This window comes from Hylaeus anthracinus, unplaced genomic scaffold, assembly GCF_026225885.1.
Source record: "Hylaeus anthracinus isolate JK02 unplaced genomic scaffold, UHH_iyHylAnth1.0_haploid 12002, whole genome shotgun sequence".
NCBI classification, from domain to species: Eukaryota; Metazoa; Arthropoda; class Insecta; order Hymenoptera; family Colletidae; genus Hylaeus; species Hylaeus anthracinus.
In genome coordinates this window covers 2,433,129-2,453,352 of record NW_026534349.1, presented here as the reverse complement: position 1 = coordinate 2,453,352, position 20,224 = coordinate 2,433,129, and the positions used below count along the sequence as shown (strand labels likewise).

General features: G+C 36.5%; 5 protein-coding genes across 8 annotated transcripts in view; 3 read left to right on the top strand and 2 right to left on the bottom strand.

Annotated features, from left to right (window-relative positions):
- The window catches only part of LOC128891961 (clustered mitochondria protein homolog), a 48,774-nt gene extending 28,949 nt beyond the window's left edge, over positions 1 to 19,825 (top strand). The window contains exons 2-15 of the mRNA XM_054151958.1: positions 10,166 to 10,424; positions 14,227 to 14,510; positions 14,579 to 15,001; positions 15,067 to 15,433; positions 15,517 to 15,653; positions 15,735 to 16,015; positions 16,192 to 16,318; positions 16,385 to 16,559; positions 16,644 to 16,846; positions 16,923 to 17,064; positions 17,127 to 17,332; positions 17,409 to 18,332; positions 18,425 to 18,550; positions 18,636 to 19,825. Coding sequence (XP_054007933.1) covers positions 10,334 to 10,424; positions 14,227 to 14,510; positions 14,579 to 15,001; positions 15,067 to 15,433; positions 15,517 to 15,653; positions 15,735 to 16,015; positions 16,192 to 16,318; positions 16,385 to 16,559; positions 16,644 to 16,846; positions 16,923 to 17,064; positions 17,127 to 17,332; positions 17,409 to 18,332; positions 18,425 to 18,550; positions 18,636 to 19,295 — 4,146 coding nt within the window. The 5' untranslated portion in view covers positions 10,166 to 10,333 and the 3' untranslated portion in view covers positions 19,296 to 19,825. The remainder of the gene's footprint in view (positions 1 to 10,165; positions 10,425 to 14,226; positions 14,511 to 14,578; positions 15,002 to 15,066; positions 15,434 to 15,516; positions 15,654 to 15,734; positions 16,016 to 16,191; positions 16,319 to 16,384; positions 16,560 to 16,643; positions 16,847 to 16,922; positions 17,065 to 17,126; positions 17,333 to 17,408; positions 18,333 to 18,424; positions 18,551 to 18,635) is intronic.
- LOC128891973 (translocator protein) lies at positions 273 to 1,948 on the top strand. Its single transcript, XM_054151988.1, has 3 exons — positions 273 to 518; positions 1,286 to 1,498; positions 1,573 to 1,948. The coding sequence occupies exons 1-3, from the start codon at positions 411 to 413 to the stop codon at positions 1,765 to 1,767; spliced, it is 516 nt and encodes a 171-aa protein (XP_054007963.1). The 5' UTR covers positions 273 to 410; the 3' UTR covers positions 1,768 to 1,948.
- Positions 1,888 to 6,701, bottom strand: LOC128891965 (serine/threonine-protein kinase unc-51). Of its 2 annotated transcripts, XM_054151973.1 has the most exons (13): positions 6,187 to 6,700; positions 5,671 to 5,763; positions 5,201 to 5,251; positions 5,026 to 5,095; positions 4,767 to 4,943; positions 4,440 to 4,674; positions 4,047 to 4,361; positions 3,703 to 3,972; positions 3,378 to 3,631; positions 2,907 to 3,275; positions 2,692 to 2,819; positions 2,480 to 2,615; positions 1,888 to 2,380 (listed from the first exon to the last, which is right to left on the bottom strand). In XM_054151973.1, the coding sequence occupies exons 1-13, from the start codon at positions 6,274 to 6,276 to the stop codon at positions 2,307 to 2,309; spliced, it is 2,262 nt and encodes a 753-aa protein (XP_054007948.1). In that variant the 5' UTR covers positions 6,277 to 6,700; the 3' UTR covers positions 1,888 to 2,306. The 2 variants fall into 2 exon arrangements, with proteins under 2 accessions (XP_054007948.1, XP_054007949.1); XM_054151974.1 differs by lacking the exon at positions 5,201 to 5,251 and having other exon boundaries at positions 6,187 to 6,701.
- On the top strand, positions 7,815 to 8,734 carry LOC128891974 (DNA-directed RNA polymerase III subunit RPC9). Its single transcript, XM_054151989.1, has 3 exons — positions 7,815 to 8,117; positions 8,180 to 8,450; positions 8,526 to 8,734. Exons 1-3 carry the CDS (start codon positions 8,110 to 8,112, stop codon positions 8,631 to 8,633), a joined length of 387 nt encoding a protein of 128 aa, XP_054007964.1. The 5' UTR covers positions 7,815 to 8,109; the 3' UTR covers positions 8,634 to 8,734.
- On the bottom strand, positions 8,652 to 9,898 carry LOC128891972 (density-regulated protein homolog). 3 transcript variants are annotated; one of them, XM_054151985.1, is made up of 6 exons: positions 9,820 to 9,898; positions 9,546 to 9,677; positions 9,351 to 9,435; positions 9,097 to 9,276; positions 8,867 to 9,006; positions 8,653 to 8,808 (listed from the first exon to the last, which is right to left on the bottom strand). In XM_054151985.1, the coding sequence occupies exons 2-6, from the start codon at positions 9,645 to 9,647 to the stop codon at positions 8,764 to 8,766; spliced, it is 552 nt and encodes a 183-aa protein (XP_054007960.1). In that variant the 5' UTR covers positions 9,648 to 9,677; positions 9,820 to 9,898; the 3' UTR covers positions 8,653 to 8,763. The 3 variants fall into 3 exon arrangements, with proteins under 3 accessions (XP_054007961.1, XP_054007960.1, XP_054007962.1); XM_054151986.1 differs by lacking the exon at positions 9,820 to 9,898 and having other exon boundaries at positions 8,652 to 8,808; XM_054151987.1 differs by having other exon boundaries at positions 8,654 to 8,808; positions 9,097 to 9,273; positions 9,546 to 9,867.
- Positions 19,826 to 20,224: the final 399 nt, after the last annotated feature.

Sequence of the window (20,224 nt, the reverse complement as noted above, 5' to 3'; positions counted from 1 at the left end):
CAATAGGAAATCGTACGAACCATCGTTTTACAAGACAAATTACAGGTATGTAATAAAATTCTAAATTTGGCAAAGTAATGAGCTCAATCAATAACGATAGCAGAGCGAGTAATTTTAATAGTAGCTTTTGTAATTGGGAATGTTTAAACTGTAATCGGTGCATTGCTCAAGGGCCAGGAGCCTTACAAAATTGCATTAGTTACGGTAACCAATGCAGGAAGCAGATGTACGAACAGTAATATCCCGTAAGTGCGTTCATAATCTTTATAATAGTTACACTACTGGAAAACATTCGGTCATAGCGTAGTACGTGGTTTCACGTTCTATCGTACGCGGTCGTGTGTACTCTCTGGTATCGACATTCGATAAGTACATCGCGAAGAAACCTCAAGCACCTCTTTGTAAGTAAAATGCCTGTAAAAATATCATGGCCAGTTGTAATAGGTGTTATCCATCCAAATATCGGCGGTTGGGCTAGCGGATACATCACCAGAAAAAATATTCAACCTTGGTACGAGGTAATTAAATTGATCAATTCGTAGAACTGTTTAAATCCAGTCGCGTAACACGAAATAGAGTCGAGCTATTCTAATCGATAAGTGCAGAACACTTTTCAGTTCAAAATTTTTTGATTAATTTTAGGTTGTCACGTACGATGGAAAATCGGAAGCATTGTAAAATGAAAGTAGTTGAAAGATTTATGTAATTCCGTAAAAATGATTTCGAATGACGTCATTTCAAATGTGCAATTCATGGCTATGTATATAAATGCATGTAATTACATAGATATATAAAAATATTTTCATTTGGAATTATAGCAAATTCTACTTATACAATCGATATTTTTAAAAATCGTTATTAGTAATTAAGCATTATTAACTCGATTATCAATGATTTATTTCTGAAAAGGCTTGGAATTTGTCAACAATGAAGATATAAGTACATCATAAAATATTTTTAAAAAGTAAGAGACAAAATTAACCTTGTCAAGTTAAATTGAATGTAATTGATATGAATTGATACTTACCTGTAGATAAACTAAGTAAGCTTTCTTTAATTTCCTCATAGATAATAATTTCCAAGAAAATATGTAATGAAAACTTGAAGGACATTACTATTAATGATAAGATACCTGTATCAATATTTCTTGAATTGTCAGAGAATGATTTCCAGTTAATAAGATATTAGATTAGCATTTTCAATGATAGCTATTATTAAAATATTCTTGATATTTTTTAATATTGTTTTGAAATTAATTAATTTTTTTTTGCTTGATATATAATAGACTTTAAAAAGACCTACTTGGACACCACCAAAATGGATGTTTGCTCCAGTTTGGACAACTCTATACTGTACAATGGGATACTCTTCGTATTTAGTATGGAGAGATGGTGGTGGATTCAAAGAGGCTGCAATACCACTTTCCATTTATGGAACTAATTTAATACTAAATTGGGCATGGCCACCTATATTCTTTGGATCACACAACTTGAAATTGGTACTTTGATAGAATTAACTGTGTCATCATGTTTCAATGATGGCTCTAATCACTTACATCTGTTGTACTTTTAGGCTTTGTATGAAATCGCAGTATTATGGGGAAGCACTGCAGCAATGGGTATTGCATTTTACAGAGTAAATCCAATTGCTGGCTATTTAGTCATTCCATATTTAGCATGGACCTCTCTAGCTACAGCATTAAACTATGTAATTTACCGAGATAATAAGCCGGATGTAAAAGCAATTACAGATGAAAAAAAGGATTAACACTTACTAACGTTAGCATAGAATGTCACCTAATGAAATAGTGCTTCATACTTTACTTGCTTCTTTTACACTTGTATCACTGTTATTGAATAAGAAACGTGCCTTGTATTGAACGCACAATGCTGTTAGTATACATGTTTTTATTATTTGATATGAAATAAAGGTTAGTTAATCAACCATACGTACATTACAATATATATTATACACACATAATATATATATTATACACATATAATATATATATTACATATATAATCATAATTCGCATCATTAATAAAATCATATAAAGAAACCTGTAAAGAATCACTTTTGTATTCTCATGGGATAATCTACCCTATTCTGCGTAGATCTAACAAAGTTTACTATATTACGCTTAAATCTTAGTTTTGTTTTTATTTCTACAATGTTATCTTTGTAGTATGATCAATGAATTAACATCTTTTATACAGAATAGGGCAGAATATCTTACACAAGAGAGATATCGAATACGGTACGGGTTCGGGCGGGTCGCTGCACTCTGCTGCCGTTTTTCACGAGTGCTATGTAGGATCTGTTGCATAAATGTAACCTTGTTGCTGAAGAACGTACAAACGTTTCTCAACGGCATCTTTGTCTGAAATGAAGAGTACGTTACTTCTTAGTATATCGAGTTAAGATATCCCTATCAAAATTAGTGAAAAAAAATGGCTATTATCTTCAAAAAAACAATTACATTTAATAAGGAGAGCTCTATCTTGACTGTGACTGACATGCTGTGATAAAGAATGCAACAATATCTGCGCTGTATGGTAGCGTTGGAAACATTCTGCAGGATTACCGAATAATTCGTCGAGTGCTGCTGACTGACACTGTTAAAAAACATATATATGTAAATATATACGCGTATATTCGTATAACGAATAACGAAATTAATCGAACGTGTACCATTTGTATGGCATGGTTGTAGAGGATTTTATCTGCTGTGGCTCCTGTCTGATGGAGAAGCCCAGCGCTATTGAGCTGCTTACATTCTGAGAGGCACGATTTGAATTTCTCATTCATTGTATTCACAACTGAAACACAATGAAATTTCGATACGTCGAATTTTAAAAATCCGATTTAAAAAAAATTATACTCAATGTAACTACGTAAAGTTTTACCTTCTTTAACGTTCGCAGTTGGTTGTAATCTGCCAGCCTTCAGCTGTTGAATCGCAAGACTTAATCCAGAACTAAGCCACTGAAGAGCTCTAACGAGTAGAATTACTTGTTCGGCTCTTCTTCTCGTCACGGCATTGCTCGCTTGTTCGATGCCACCTAAAGGCGCGCCCAACGGACCTGCTCTTGTCCTCGCTACTTCACATACACATTCGCACAATGCAACAACAAAGTTTAACTTCGCTAATATTTCGTTGTGTTCTCGTTCCAATAGTGTTTCCTCTGGGAGCTCGGGCGCAATGAACGTCAATGGACGATCATCTGTTATCGTAGGATTAATGTCTGGTAGAAGATTTTGGAAACTTCCTGCTTCTGAAAATTCAATATGAAGCAAGATAAGTCATTTTTATTCGAATGCTTTATTTGGATAAAAATGTGGCCAACTTTGAGCCGGGGATGATCCAAATTAAATACCAGATATCTCAGGAAGAGTAACGGCTCTTGTACCGAAGGGAATAACGGGCGAATGCCTCAATGTGTTGTTGTTATCTTGAAATGCTCTCGACGTAGGTGAACCCAATACTGCCAAGGGTCCTGTCAGTAACGGCGACGATGCGCTATTATTTCCAGTTGAACGTCGTAACGGTGACGTACCACTGGAAGTATGCGAATGTCTCGCAACAGGACTCACTTGCCACGTATTTGGGGGTGGAGGTGTTTCGCTTAATCTAAAAATTATCCCAATTGTATAATATTACGCGCAAAACGAATAAAATAAGTAGAAATGAAACTCGCGTACCTTCTGCTGGGTGGTGTACCAATGACAAATTGAACGCTAGGTGGACTAAGGGAACCGATGTCAGGAGCATGACTTCTATGGGAATCCACACCGCGTTTCATACTGATAGGTTGAGATCGTGGAACGACGCTACTTCCAGACCTTGTATTGGTACAAGGAGACGACGGCTGTGCAATGCTTTTCTGGGATGGAACGGGAATTGGTTCCGAAATGGGAAGAAAGCATGGTCTTGGTGGACTTACCGCCTCTCTGCTTGTTTGTTTAACATATCTAGGCAATTGACGGTAAAATAATATCGCGAATAATTACGATGACTCTTTCCAGGATACAATTAAATTACTTACTTAACTTGTTGCGTGTTAGGATTATTGTCTGTGTCACTACTGAGATCACTTGGCACAAGTACAAAGTCATCCTCAGGACTGGAACACGGACTAGTTGTCTCCGGCTCTGATCTTATAACAGCCGGACCTCCTTCTGGAACTGCTAGCGTTCCCGGGGAAGCAGGTAGTTCAGCAGGAACTGGACTCGGACTTTCTCTGGAACCTTGGAGGAAAGGATGTCCAAAAAATTCATCGAAAGGCATACGATCTCTGGCATTGCGTCGTAAAAGACCCATCAAAAGATCCGAAAGTTCGGGTGATGTTCCAGGCGGAATTCTAATACAAAAAAGATTAAAATACATAAAACGATTCGTATACATATGTTGCCACAATTAGTCTTATTCAGTCTCATACTTGGGTCCGAGATTTGCATTTTTTTCGTAAAACAATTTCAAAGCTTGAGGTGTGTGAGCTTGAAACGGTGCTTTTCCAGTAAGACACTGAAAAACTATTGTCCCTAGAGACCAGAGATCTGCTTTTGCATCGTACTGAAGCGACATTATAACTTCGGGTGCCATATACATCGGCGATCCACATAAAGTGGCAGCCATAACACCATCTTGTAAAAACCTAGCAAAACCAAAATCCGCTGAAACAAAAAAAATATATAATAACAATTAAAACACTAATACCTTGAATGTAAATGAACTACAGTTAAACTTATCGCGGATAAATTCTTACCAATTTTTAATGTTATCTGATGAGGTTGTGGACAAGCTTTACCACAATTGTGACTGAGCAAAATATTTTGTGGCTTAAGATCCCTGTGGACTACACCTTTGGCATGTAGTGCTTTCATTGCACCTGCTAATTGCTTCAAAAACACTCTGATAGTATCTTCGGAAAGAGTACCTTTTGCTAATAGAAGCAATAAAGATAAAATAATACTTTTGTAGATATGATTAGAATACTGCATTAAAAATTTTGTACAAGAACATACCACTTAAATAATCGGCTAAGTCCCCACCATTACAATACTCCATAACCAGGAAGACATTATGATTAGACTCCTAAACCATAAATTTATGGATGGATTAACACATAAACATTGTTATGTAAACTCTATAGGTATATCAAATCTATTCCATCTTTAATAGCAAAAGCATTATACTAACCTTGCAGTCCAATAATGCTACAACATTTTCATGATGCAATTCTGTTAGTTCCTGAAATGTAACGTATTAGTCAACAATGAAAATCATTGTACAGCCATTATTAAAACACAAAATAAATTCGTTTTCCTTTTAAACACTTTAAATTAATCTTAAATAACTTTACAGAAAAAATAACTTTATTTCAAATTTCAAACTTTTCCCATAGTAAATATTGTGCTCTTTTTAATAATTAGTTTATGAAATATGAAGGAAGGATTATACTCTTATGATTCACTGTTTTAGTTAAAACGTGTTGAAATGAGTTCCTTGCAAGCTAAATTGAGGCAATGTATTTGTAACATAATTTTACTAAAAATAATAAATGCAGTACAGACGCAAAACCATTCGCTTCTGGAATAAGAATACAAATGTAAAAAATTAAATGGAAAGCCATGGCATGCATTGCACCCTTAAATATTATATTGACAGACCTTTAAAATCTTGATTTCCTTTCCAAGCAAATTCTGTGACTTTGCCAGACTCTTTTTGGTGATACTTTTGATTGCCACTATAAAATTTAGTTTCTGCACAGAAAAAGAATATTAATCATTTTTAAAATTCAATTGATTATCATATTTTAACCCTCTATCGTCCAATGTGATTAATCAAGAATATGAGAAAAACAATTCCTGTATTGCTAAGCGCAATATAGTCCACAGACATAAGGAAAACTACATCATTAAATGAACACAATTCGCGAGTATAGCATATTTAGATTACCAATCCAAATGAGTTTCAAAAAGGTTGTTACTTGTAGATCATTCCACGCTCACAATCAGTGATACGAGTAACAATACGTTCCAGTTCCTGATGCCAAATGGCTTAAGGAGACTAGGTTTTTTATAGACACCTGTATAAATCACCAGGAGATCGTTTCTTGTTCGAAAGATTAAATAAAATTCATGACAATAGAGAGTTAAGGCGAAGAAAAACCAAAGAAAACTCACTTTACGATGTCTACCCCTGAAGACTACGGCGAATGCGCCGTGGCCTATCAGATCTTTCGTGTGGTACTCGTAGTCGCCGACGATTTCCATTCTTGATCGTGATAATTCGGCGATCGAGAATGTTTCACCGATCTTCTTCAGGCAAGGTCAACAGTTTATAAACATAGGACGACAGGCAAGGGAGATGCATCGCTTGCGAAAGATCGATACGCGTTATAAGAAAAGTCGCGACCTGTACTGTTCCTTCTTCCACAGTCGTTCCCCTTCATCGGCAATGTCTTTAACGAGGAAAGACGACGTCGATCTACATCTTGTCCACCCCCATGAGGGTCACACTAATCGTCAAGTCGTATCACCACACTGTCGATAGAGTATACTCGAAAATACAAAACACGACGGAGCACCCACTATGTCGTACAGTTGCCGTCGCAAAATGTCAGACGATCGCGCATAGAGGTCGCGTTAACATCGGCAGTCACGTGACTAAAACTCGCGAGGCCCATAACCTAAAGTTCTCACGAATTTACGAATAAAACAATACCACCGTTCGTATAACATTTATGAACATCGTTGGAAACATTCATGTTACACGTAATATTTGTCTTAACTTTATTTTCCGTGGATTCTGGAAGAATCGTAAAATGTGCTTGTAAACGGAAACGATGTTTCCGATATAGATTCTGTACGGTGTGCACTGTATGGCATACCGAGTCTAATAATAAATGAAACCATACGTCTGTTTCTGTCGAAAAAATTCTTAATGTAAATTTTCTGAGTTGAGACGTGATAATACTGATTATACAGTACCTCGATAATTAACTTGAATTATGTAAAATATTCTTGATAAATGAATTTCATAGATCATTCTTTGATGAAAAAGCGAACGAATGAAAATCGATATTGTCTATTTATCTAAAGTAATTTTAGAGAGTTATGTCGCATTTAACATAAACTTCCGATCGATAATACAATGTATTTCATTCGATTATTTCATTTTCTTTTTTTATTACGATTAAAACACTTCAAAGGGGTGCCAATTCGACGATGTACAGCCCTGTGAGAACAAAAATATAACTAAAGTCAGCTGGGATCGTAGAGAGCATTCATGCACGCGTGTTACACATACGTAGAGTCAAATAGATCAACGTTATCTCCATATATTTAGACATCCTACAGTCCTACCATTCCGTAAATCTGAATATAACGTGTGTATCGTTTCAACGGCTTCTCATTCGATTTCAATAAAATATTACAATATAAAATCAGTTGATCGATCGTCTCCAGCAATAATTCTTTGTCCGTTGTTGTAAAAAGTATGTTTTACAACAATTGTTCGTAAGATTTCTATAATTGTCCGTCAGAACATAGTATATTACGATATCGAAGTATAATTATTTGTTACATTACATAGTTAATAAAACGTTTAAAGTATGATTTTATCATCTGTGATATGTACATGAAAAATGTAAATTAAAAAAACAGCAAATCATGAAACCATACCAATACTTGTTTTATATACAATGTTTATGTATGTACCTGCGTTTCGTTTCATGGACCAAGAAATGGTCGCCATCTCGCGGTCGAAAATGAATTAATTTTCGTAGCTTCGATCAGAATCTTTTTTATTTAATACCAGTGGCGCCACCGGTGGAAAAACGCCCAAGTTCTTGCGATTCGTTTATTGACTTTGAAATCGTAAATTGAAACTTGTTTGTATTAAAAAAGTGATAGCATATATATTGTTGTATCGTGAATGTCATCATCTCATATAACCATCATTTTCACTTCAATAAATGTTCACGTTTATTTTATATTAAAATAATAACAATGGATACGAACATATAACCTTAAATTATTATGCATATTTTGTTTTGAGCCTGTACAAAATTACAACACAATTCAATTTTATTTACATAGGTCATCATGGAAGTGTAAGTAACTATTTTGTTTTCATATTTTTTATCATTTAATCAATTAAATTTTCTTATTTCAGGCTGAAGGAATGTTCAGCATACTTAAGCAATTACGAAGTTCTGGATATTTTGCAAAATATGAAAGCAAATAAGAAGCAAAAAATGAAGCAAAATCACTTAGCAACTATAACTTATCAGACTATAAGATATTTAGAAGAGACTCCTTGTAAAAGACAATCACCTGAAAAAATTAAATACTTTTTGAATGCAATGCAACCTTTCAAATTAACAAAATGCGAAAAATTAACTCTTCTAAATGTGTGCCCTAGAACACCTCTTGAAATACAACTGGTAATATATATTATTATCGTAACACTAGTAAGATACATATTTTTTATGGTTACATTTACTGTGCTGTATTCTTAGATCGTGGAAGATAGCGAAGATCGTTTGAACGACGAAGAGGTAGAGTCTTTACTTCAAGTGATATCAAATTTCTTAGGCGACGACGAGCAAGATGACAAAGACGGGTAATATGTTTTTACTTCCTTAGCTTCATAAATCTTTTAAAAATATTTTGTGTTATGTACATTTTATTCATAATAAACATGGAAATAGTATAATATTAAATACAATTGTGCATGTAGGATTTTTAGTTGGCCCATTATCTTTTTTGATCTCCAAGATCGTCTATTGAATCCTCGTCGATCTGCAATTAAAAATGAATTACACTTTCCATTTCTATACAGAGTAATAATTGATTTTACCTGAGGCCATTTTTCTGGGATCACTTCGAATAAATCATCCTTCACATCTCCTTGTATAACTATTTCGTCATCTCCCGTTACGCTAGACCCGCACGCGAATTTGCTACCAAAAAATTTTGCAGCTACTTTCAAGTCTATGTCTAAAAATTAAAAACAAAGAATTTGTAGCTTGTTAGAAAATGATTTTCTTGAAATGAATAAAGTACTTGTAGATACATATTGTCTATTACCAAAGGTACTAAGACCAGTCACAACTGTGACGGATTTCTTTTTTCCTCTAGGTGCTCTAGATACAGTCACCAACTTTGGAACATCCTCTTTCTTCTTTGTTTTAAGCATACCTTTCCCACCACGTTTTTGGCGTTTCTTTTCGTCTTCACCTCCACCAGCTTCAGTTGTATTATCTTCTACTATTAAAAAATCAGTGAAGTAATCCAAAGTTATTTTCAAGAACTATTTCATTTACAAAAAAAATTGTAATTACCTAGTTTAACTTTTTCAAATTCTGTCGGCAAGTTTCTCTCCAGCCATTGCTTACATTTTTCATATTCTGGATAATATTCACAGTACTGTCATACAAGGGAAAAAAGATTAAATTTTCAAACGATTTAAATATCGATACCTCGTCGTCTAATGCACGGTTTAAGTACCGATAGATGCAGGATCAATGTTGTCTCACCTCGATAGGAAGAGAGCAATTCCCACAGTACTGTACTTGAATTGGATAAGTGACATTAGGATCGGGTCCTAAGCGCAAATTTGACTGTTCCTCTGCCGACATTCTTAGACGCTTAACCTCACTATTCTAAAACTAGATAATGTTTCGTTTGAGATAATGTTAACGATTCTTCGGATCGATCGATTTATTCTGATCTCAATTATCGAAATATACTTTTCTATTACTTTTCTGTTACTTCGTAACAGTTTCGGAAAAATGAAGTAGGAACTATTACCTATTCAAACGGACACCACGTAAGGTTAGAAATCCGTCATCTAGTAACTTTAATTCTTAGCTGGGCCAGAGATCACCGTTTTCAACGATCGCTACCTAAAGTTACTACATGGACTAGTAACTTCGCTACCAATCGAAGAACACTCCGGCAAAGTTCGACTGCAGAAGGAATCGCAACCGTTTGATACACCGGCAACAACAAATAATAAACGCTGGTAAGGAAATTAGGGGTGGATCACGTGACGGAAAAATCCAATCGGAGCGATTCGTTCGATAAGCGACACGAGGCGGAGACCAATCGGGCACATTAGACTTTGTACTTCGTTCGAAACGCACGTGCGGTAGAGAAAAGCGGCTCAGTGTTCTCTGAGAGTTAGTGTGCTGCCTCGCGAAAAGGGACGAACCTCATTTTGGGGTAAATTTTGAAAGGTGTGCATGCGTGTTATCGTCGAATAAGAACGTGCCTGTCCAACAAAGAGTCGTGCAAAACTTGGGAACAAATTGTCAATAAGGAAATGACACTGGGTGCACAAATCGAGGCCTCCACAGAAAACGGGAGCATGAAAATCCCTCTACTGAACGGCAATGAAGATCAAACGACTACTGGTTAGTGCACGTTAATTTTCTCGTATTATACGTCGTTCGATTTTCGTGATTTTTCGAGGTTAAACGGCGTCGGTGCTAACGTTATGTAATGATTCGGGTGTCGTCAAGTTACCGTGTTCCGTTCACTTTAATGTGTGACTTTAACGATGCCGCCTCGACCAAAAGCCGGGCCCTCGGTGTTATGTAACGGCGCGAATTGCGCGAATCTCTATGTACCGTGGGGTCATGTGAGCCACGAGTTTTGGACAAGAGAAGCTAGCAGAAGACGCGATTCCCTGATAGCAGACGAATTTTCACTCATGGTTTCAATTTTTTCCAGCGACCATGCTCTTTTTATATTACTCGGTGCTCTTGCCGTTCGTTTTGCAAGCAGTTGCACAAGAACTCGTCAACGTTTCGTTTGACGTGCTTTAGCTCCGAAGTCACCGAATCGATGCGCGATTTTCCTTTAATCTTCACTTGCAGAAAATCGAAAGCATTGTCACGATATTTCCACGAGACACCGTGGAAATTAATGCCTCGAAAGCACGTGATTAGTTTCCATTCAAATGATGAAACCGTTTAATTTATTCTAGTTTAACGATATTTTTCATTACACCGATAAAACGATTTGCATAGAATTCTTTTAACGTGCTTTTCTATCATATTACGACAAAACAAACAGATGTGCGTTTCGAAAGAATCTAACGTGTTATTCGTTCTCGATGTATTTATCGGAACATGTGCTCTTTCGGATACTTCTTGACTGAACGGGAAGATAGTAACCGTACCAATTGCCGATAACGATCCTAATGGTTTGCATCCAACAGTATTAATGATAATGATTACGCTAAATTCTACGTCTAAAACTATTTAAAAGCTGACAATTAATATTCATCTGTAATAAAAATTATGTAGATTGTAGAATTGTGCCTTGTTCGAGTGAAGTGATAGCTCGGCGTGTAATAGGGAGCCACATGTTTAGCTTGTTTTTCAATGTCCAACGGTCGATTGAAAGGAAACCTCTTAATTTGGAAAAAAAATTGTTATTGCCAAGGGTCGCTGATGCGTTATTCGTCAATGTCAATCAACACTAGACCCATTTCGTTGATTTGTTCTTATTTTACAGCTCTCTTATTCCCTCAAAAAGATGCGACAGAGAACACGTGCATGTTAATGACCCCGCGTGCATAGGCGTAGTTACAAAGAAATTAACGTTCGAATTACGTATTACGATATGTATCGAAAAGTTGCGTTATAAAATTTTGGAAATTTTCACACTAACTTTTCGACATTTATCATGGACAAAAATGTTCGATATTTTACATCGAGTCGCGAACCCATTGCTGTCATCGAATTTGAAATTTGTCGTTCGATCGAATAAACTGCGGTTCCTTGTAATCAGAGATAATACCAATTTTATGTTGATAATAAAAGACAAAAAAAAAACCTTAATTAAATTTTTGTAAATTTACTTTGAAATATTTCACTGTATAATTGAAATTCTAATTTATTCGACTACCAATGTCATATAATAAGTTTGTTATCTTGTATTCGTCGTTTGAAATTTTTACCTAGATATTAATTTTTCCTACCTCTGCTTTTAATTTACCTCTCACTTCCAAGATCCCGCTCCTATTATTAGTATTATACAATCTTGTTTAATCAGTGAACAGGCATATCCTTTTATGTTAAAGGTTATTGTATCATTTACTTCGTAAGATGTAATTTTGTAAGGGGACGCAATACATATAGGTTATGTTGACAGTCGGGCAAGACTATAAGAAATCGAAGCGTAAAGCGAATAGAGATTGATATGATTGCTTCCGGTATTTGTAAATTCCGAGTTTATGGTTAATAAATAGATTAGTAATAGATTTGTTCGATATCGTATGAAATTCCTTAAATTTTTCGTCCAACTTATTCCTTCTACTGCAACGGTTTCTAGGTCCAAGTAGGCCAGTGTTTAATAATTCGATAATTGAGAGATATACATATAATCTAAAAAGAAAATAAGATAACGAATCCATAACGATTCCGTGTTCGCGTTTTTCTATACCGCCTTATCTTCGAGGTTTTTTTTTTCACGAGTTCCTTATCTTTTTCCCGATAAGGCGAAAATTTAAGATTTTAGGGGGAATTTTCGATAGAAGGAGAGTTAATCTTAGAATACGGAATAGTAAAATGTTGTGCGATAAGGCACCGATAGCGATTGGTTTGAAAAATAAACTTACACAAACCACCGTATACGAATATGTACGTTCTCACGCTCGTGCAAGCGATGAATTGCATTATTCTATTTTTTTTTCTTTTATTTTAAACTTATTATAACGACGTAATGGAATTGTTCGATAAAATATGTACTTTCAACGTTAAGATTTTCTTGTCATGGTCTCGAAATCGAAACATTTTAGATCTGACCGTTATTCTAAGAGATGTAACTAATAAAATCTTGTTAGACGTGTTCAAAGCGATACAACAAAGATTATGGGAAATAGAGCAGCCCATTTGTAGTCTAGTAACTGGCCGTATATTTTTACATTTTATTTGAATACACTTACTTTTGATATTCTAATCTTGTTGATAAAGCCATAGTTATAATTTATTCTGAATAATTTCTTTATAATGATAATACTCCTGTTGAAAAGAGGAAAACTTATAATAAGGAATCAAGGTTTTTCTATGCTTTATTATCCTTAGTTCCTTGAAACATACCGTTCCATAAACAGAAAAATAGTTTAATATCAATCTGTTAAACGAAATCTCTTCGAGGAATTCGAATAGGTTAATTCCGGAGAAAATACAAAGAGATAAACGTTTCTTATTCGTTTTCAAAGATGCTGTGTCAGAGTGTATTTTACGATCATATTATTCCCTGAAAGCAAACATTGAAATGAATCAAGGTTTTATCTTGATTTATCGCGTATCGTACATGGTGCATATTTTTTTTTTTGTATTTAAATCGAGAATGGATCGAGATGGATTTGCAGATTGATAGAAAATGTTTTCTCGAAGGCCACTGAAGATCAAGGTCTCGTAGGTGTGCGAATAATTCGAAATATCCTAGCCAGCAACCATCGGCGTGGAATCATGAGAAAATAATGAAAATAGACCGCCTACGCGATCGCGATTGATAATGTTATGTACTTCGAAAATCAGCGTACGCTAGAAATGGATGTATATCGCAAACATGGTATCGATAAAAATAGTACGGCATTTGAGTACGGACTATTTACATTGCCGTTTATTTATAAGTGCATTGGTGAATGTAAGTGGTAGCCGTACGGATACCCACTGCCGTATCTATTCGAGAATGCACCCTGTTTACATGATCGGAACTTATCTGTACCTCGAGGGCAAACTGTATTAAGTGTATAATTGATCTCTGAGGAACAAACATGAAATTACTTATTTATATCCTTGTTGTCATAGGTGTACTCAAAGAAATTTAAGTACAAGATTTTCATTGTATCACCGAAATAAAAAATAAACAGTTCCTAATTGTACCCCGTACGAAAATTGCCGTTATTCTAACTATTTTATTTACTTCTTAAAGTGTTAATGGGTGGAGGTGGTGTATATTTTTTATAATATAGTATAGCTTATTTGTATACTGTTAGAAATAATTAGACCACCTATCTCGAGCTGTAGTATCACTGCGTTGCTGTCTACCCAGTGGTTTATTCATTTAATGTTAAACATACTTTGGTTGTACAAATTTCAGTAATTTATAATCTCCCAGATCTAGTCATGTAAGTTACTTATTTATTTTGACCTATTGTAAATTTTGCTTTCAACTAAATCGTCTGCAAATTGTGTTTAGGTATGAAGCAAGTCATGGAGGAAACAGGAAGCATAAGCACAACCATGAAGACCATTGTCGAGAAGGGTGAAGTCGAAGCCACAAAAGAGGAAGGAAGCGAGAAAGAAAAGGAAAAAGAAAAAAATAATGATAAAAGTGAAAAGGAAGCAGATAGCGACAAGGATAAAGATGGTGCAAATGAGCAAGAAGTTGTTTTCATTCAAGATATGGGATTTACTGTTAAAATTGTTAGTCCAGGAGCAGAGCCTTTCGATATTCAAGTATCCAGTATGGAGCTTGTACAGGTAACTAACTTTTTAGGTAATGCTGGAAATAAACGTTTCTCTTCCACTACAAATTTGTTTCTGTTTAGGAAATTCATCAATTACTTATGGATCGCGAGGACACCTGTCACCGCACTTGTTTCTCTCTTCAACTCGATGGTAATACATTGGATAACTTTGCCGAGCTGAAGAACATCGAGGGTTTGAAAGAAGGTTCGGTAATTAAAGTCGTGGAGGAGCCGTACACGATGCGGGAAGCCCGCATACACGTTCGACACGTACGAGATTTATTGAAGAGCGTAGATCCTGCAGACGCTTATAATGGTGTCGAATGTAGCAGTTTATCGTTCCTGAACGTTGTCACTAATGGCGACATCCTTGAGAAAAAGAAAAGCAGGGCAGATTCGGTCGACTGTACGCCACCGGATTATATTATACCCGGATGTAAAGATAGGCCTTTGTTACCCCTACAACCGCAAGCCAAGGAACAGAAATGTCCTCCATGTTTGAAAGTAAGATTCAAAATTTTAAACGATCGTGTTACCGCATAACTTACACGTATAATTATTTCTCGTAGGTTCTAACAACATCTGGATGGAATCCTCCACCCGGCCACAGGAAGCTTCATGGTGATTTGCTATATTTACATGTGGTAACCTTAGAGGACAAGCAATATTATTTAACTGCATGTGCTAGGGGTTTTTTCGTCAATCAATCGACGAAAGAAGTGTTCAATCCGAAACCAGCAACTCCAAGTCATCTATGTCATAGTTTAATCGAACTACTGAATCAGCTCAGTCCAGCATTTAAACGAGGTTTTGCCGCTATGCAAAGAAGGAGGACACAAAGGCATCCTTTCGAAAGAGTCGCTACACCTTATCAGCTTTACGCGTGGAGTGCGCCTCAGATTGAACATACGATTGACGCGATACGCGCCGAAGACAGTACGTTTCGTTTGAAATAATCGAAAGAAGAGTATTCGAATAAATTTTTAATTATACGAAATGATGGTTTTGTTTATTCGTAGCTTTCTCTTCCAAGTTGGGCTACGAAGAACACATCCCCGGACAAACTCGGGATTGGAACGAGGAATTGCAAACAACGAGAGAGTTACCCCGTAAAAATTTACCCGAAAGACTACTTAGAGAACGTGCTATTTTTAAAGTATGTTTCTAGATTTAGACATTCTAGACACAGAGCGAAGCTTATTATCCTAAGTCGCTCGCTTATTAACAAATAATTTAGGTTCACAGTGATTTCGTCGCCGCTGCAACTCGAGGGGCAGTAGCTGTAATAGATGGTAACGTGATGGCGATAAATCCAGGAGAAGAGGCGAAAATGCAGATGTTTATTTGGAACAATATTTTCTTCTCACTTGGATTCGACGTTAGGGACCATTACAAAGAACTCGGCGGTGATGCTGCCGCTTTTGTCGCGCCTCGTAACGATTTACAAGGTGTCAGGGTTTACGCTGCAGTCGATTTACCCGGTCTTTACACTCTTGGTACCGTTGTAATCGACTATAGGTTTGTACAAAATTACGTACACACATTTCGTTTTGGCACCCTATTTGTATGACGTGGATATTTTGTAGCGGATCAATTGTACATACTTGTTCGATGTTCAGTATTCTATATCAACTTACATCACGATAGAAAGGATGTTAAGTTTTTATGGTAATCACTCGTATTCCTCTGCATAGAGGATATCGTGTCACCGCTCAGTCGATCATCCCAGGAATCTTGGAGCGTGAGCAGGAGCAATCTGTTGTTTATGGTTCTATAGATTTCGGAAAAACGGTTCTAACGCATCCTAAGTATCTCGAACTTGTAAGTCACGTATAATTGTGAAGTAGAATTTTTGAAGTATTTAATACAATATGCCATATTTTGTAGTTGAACAAAGCCGGCCAGCAATTAAAGATCCTTCCCCATAAAGTTATCAACGACGCTGGAGAAGAAATCGAGCTTTGCAGCAGCGTAGAATGCAAGGGTATCATTGGAAATGATTCTCGACATTACGTGCTCGATCTATTACGGACTTTCCCTCCTGACGTCAATTTCCTTAAATGTAAATTAATATAAGTAACGATATATTTAAAATTAATTTGACATTCTTGACGTTTTTGTTAATATGCGCCGTTTGTTTTCTTAGTGGAAGGTGTCGAGCTGACCAAAGAAGCTAGGGCATTAGGCTTTCCAATTGAACACAAACATAGATTAGCTTGTCTTCGCCAGGAATTAATCGACTCCTTCGTTGAGGCTAGATATATTCAATTCATTAAACACACCGCCCTTAATTTGCAGCAAATTACGTCTGTAAAAATAGTGCAGAAAGAAAAAGAAACTACTGCTAAGGCAAGGATTTATTTTTTGTCGATCTTAATATATAACGATGGGAATAACGCCATCATTTAGTGTTGTGCAATTTCAGGAAGATAAAAAAGAAGAAACGAATGCCATCGCGATGGATAGCAACAAAGAAGATTCTACTCAATCCCTCATCGAAGCAGACGAAGCAAAGAAAATTGTAGAGAGCATTACCGACTCTATTACTGGTGGAGAGAAACAAGAATGTAAGTAATATGTTTCTATTGATATTTCAATATTTATGAACGTTCTTTACTTTTTTGTTTAGTGGAGGAAAGTACGAAAGAAATCGTTCGAAGAGCAGCGTCAGCGGTGGGTAGTTTACGAGAAGCTGAATTCGATGTCAGGTTTAATCCAGATGTATTTTCACCGGGTGTGCGACATCCAGATTCAAACGGTCCTGCCTTGAAGAGACAAAAGCAATTGGTCCAGGATGCTGCTGACTTTTTATTGACCGCACAGATTCCTACATTTGTACGTTTGAAACATTGTCTTTGTGAAATTAATATTTTTTAGCGGTACTTAATCAAAATCTCGTTTTATCCGACAGATTCGTGAATGTTTGGATCACACAGCTGCAGCAATGGACGGCAGTACATTAGTAGAAGCCTTGCACGGCAGAGGCATCAATGTACGGTACTTGGGTAAATTAGCAGCTATGCTGGCTGCGGTACCGCAATTGCAATATCTCAACCGGATTGCTGTTTCGGAACTTGTCTTACGCTCGGCAAAACACATTTTTACATTCTACATGCAGGGCACAGAACTGATGAGTCTTTCTGCTGCGATTAGTCATTTCTTGAATTGCTTATTGTCGTCTGCACAAATCATTCATCCACAGCAAAATTTAGAAGAGCTTCAGAGTAAAACCGCAAAGCGACGCAATAAAAGAAAAGGAAGGAATAATGGTCCGCAACAGTCAGAGGTGGAGTGGGCATCCTTAACGCCTAAATCTCTGTGGCAACAAATTAAAGCTGATTTGAAAGGCTATTATGATTGGGAAACACCGAGCCCAGAGTCACTAGACGCCACAATAGACCACTTTAATCTGCAAAAGATCTCTTTGCTTCGTGGTTTTTGTATAAAGACTGGAATCCAAATACTATTGCGCGAATACAACTTTGAGAATAAGAACAGAGCTACATTCTTCGAGGAAGATATACTCAATATATTCCCTGTGGTGAAGCATATCAATCCCAGAGCCAGCGATGCATATAATTTCTATACAACGGGTCAAAGTAAAATTCAGCAAGGTTACTTGAAGGACGGCTACGAATTGATCAGTGAAGCATTAAATCTTCTGAACAACGTATACGGTGCAATGCATCCTGAAATCGCACAGTGTCTCCGAATGCTCGCGCGGCTAAATTATATAATGGGCGATCACGGCGAAGCTCTTGCAACTCAACAAAAGGCGGTTCTTATGTCAGAAAGAGTTAACGGGATCGATCATCCATACACTATTACCGAATACGTAAGTATTATATGAAGGAATATAATTTTAATTTAATTAAACTAATAATAATCATCATAGTTATAATATTATTTTAAATATTTTCTTCAAAGATTCATCTCGCGCTGTATTCTTTTGCAAACGGTCAAGTTACCGTATCGCTCAGGTTACTGTATAGAGCACGTTACCTGGCCTTATTAGTTTGCGGGGAAGATCATCCAGAAGTAGCACTCCTCGATGTAAGTATTAACATAACCTTAATCTCGTATAACGATAAGGAAGGAATAGTTTACTTTTCTCTAACAATTGTAATTGTTCGTTCAGAGTAACATTTCGTTGATACTCCATGCTGTTGGTGAATACGAATTGTCACTCCGCTTCTTGGAGCATGCTTTGGCCCTAAATCTTCGATACCACGGTCCACGGTCGTTAAAGGTCGCCGTCTCTTATCACCTTGTCGCGAGGACTCAATCCTGCATGGGTGATTTTCGCGCAGCTTTAAACAACGAAAAAGAAACCTACGCTATATATAAGCAACAGTTAGGCGAGGATCACGAGAAAACCAAAGAAAGCAGTGACTGTCTTAGACACCTCACGCAACAAGCCGTTGTTCTGCAAAAGAAAATGAACGAAATATACACGGGCAAATCGGGTGTTAGTCTGCCGCCGATTCAGGTGCAACCGCCCAGTATGGGGTCTGTGCTGGACATGCTGAACGTAATCAATGGTATATTGTTCGTTCAAATCAGTCAGCAAGACATCGAGAACTTTAAAGCGGAAATAGAGAAACGGCAGAAGGAACAGACACCCGACGGTGACATCAAGGCGATCCAAAACGAGAACAAGAAAAATGAAATAGAGAACAAGAAGGACGAGAAGGAAAATAAAAAATTAGAGAAAAACATCGAAGCGCAGCAAGTAGAGACGAAAAAGCTGGAAGAAAGCAAAACTACGTTAGAACCGGTGGTAGTCGCAGAGAGCTGAGCTCATTTCAACACACCAACGATGATACTTAGTAGTTTTTGTTTCTCCGAGTCCTAGTCTCCTTACCCGCGTCCAATTTTTTTAAAAGTAACGCGAGTATGGCATATATAATTGATTGGGATTACATGAAAATAGCAGCGTTTGCTCGATGAAACACCGTTATTATTCGGTGTATTGTACACATTTACAAAGTGCTATTAGGTTTGAACTTTTATTGTGCAACAATATCTCGGTGCTCGCGATACTCGATTTCACGCCAAACCAGAGAATTTCTTTGACTGATTTACGACTGTATACAACAAATACAAAACTGGTCTTCACTTGTGTAAATAATTCAACTGAAAATGCATTATTGCGTTAGCGTACATGATATGCTTGTGTCGCAAAGTTCACGATTTGACTAGTTTACAGATCTAATGGAATCACCATGAACATAAACCGCGTTTTTTCTAAAGACTTAATAAATCGTACTTCGTAATGACAGAGGCTATTGGTATTATACGGGCTCCACATTTATTAATCAACAAAATAACAATGTTTGTTTCAGTGTATTACACAACTGTTGTCAAACTAAAATGGAATGCGAAGTACTGAAATAATCGAGCGGTACAAAAATTGTCTGTGAAACAAATGATGGACGTTTATTATCGTAGAATATAAGTCAATTGGTAGTTTTGGTTTTTTTTTTGTCTTCGATAGCCTGTTTATTAGGTCATATTTGAAATCATTGTTCTTGTGCCATTCAGGCATCGCTGTCATTTTCCCCATCCTAGTTGCCATCGATAAACTTATCGCATATTGTAAGTATTTTTTATTTACAATTGGCCTTGTTGGGTTCAGTACAAATACTATAGATGATTGAACTTTCATGTTGGATACATATCTTTGTTAAATTCTGAATAACTGGGATACTTTTAAAGTACAAACTA

Bases quoted from the DNA above. Each gene is read 5' to 3' on its own strand.
- LOC128891973 (XM_054151988.1), top strand. From the start codon at position 411: ATGCCTGTAAAAATATCATGGCCAGTTGTAATAGGTGTTATCCATCCA. The intron at 519-1,285 runs GTAATTAAATTG...GATATATAATAG, and splicing joins ATATTCAACCTTGGTACGAG to ACTTTAAAAAGACCTACTTG. The intron at 1,499-1,572 runs GTACTTTGATAG...TTGTACTTTTAG, and splicing joins GATCACACAACTTGAAATTG to GCTTTGTATGAAATCGCAGT.
- LOC128891965 (XM_054151973.1), bottom strand. From the start codon at position 6,276: ATGGAAATCGTCGGCGACTACGAGTACCACACGAAAGATCTGATAGGC. The intron at 3,632-3,702 runs GTACGCGAGTTT...GATAATTTTTAG, and splicing joins GGTACACCACCCAGCAGAAG to ATTAAGCGAAACACCTCCAC. The intron at 2,381-2,479 runs GTAATTGTTTTT...TCTTCATTTCAG, and splicing joins TAGAGCTCTCCTTATTAAAT to ACAAAGATGCCGTTGAGAAA.
- LOC128891974 (XM_054151989.1), top strand. The intron at 8,451-8,525 runs GTAATATATATT...CTGTATTCTTAG, and splicing joins CACCTCTTGAAATACAACTG to ATCGTGGAAGATAGCGAAGA.
- LOC128891972 (XM_054151985.1), bottom strand. From the start codon at position 9,647: ATGTCGGCAGAGGAACAGTCAAATTTGCGCTTAGGACCCGATCCTAAT. The intron at 9,436-9,545 runs GTGAGACAACAT...CTTGTATGACAG, and splicing joins ATTGCTCTCTTCCTATCGAG to TACTGTGAATATTATCCAGA. The intron at 8,809-8,866 runs GTAAAATCAATT...TTTTAATTGCAG, and splicing joins TCCCAGAAAAATGGCCTCAG to ATCGACGAGGATTCAATAGA.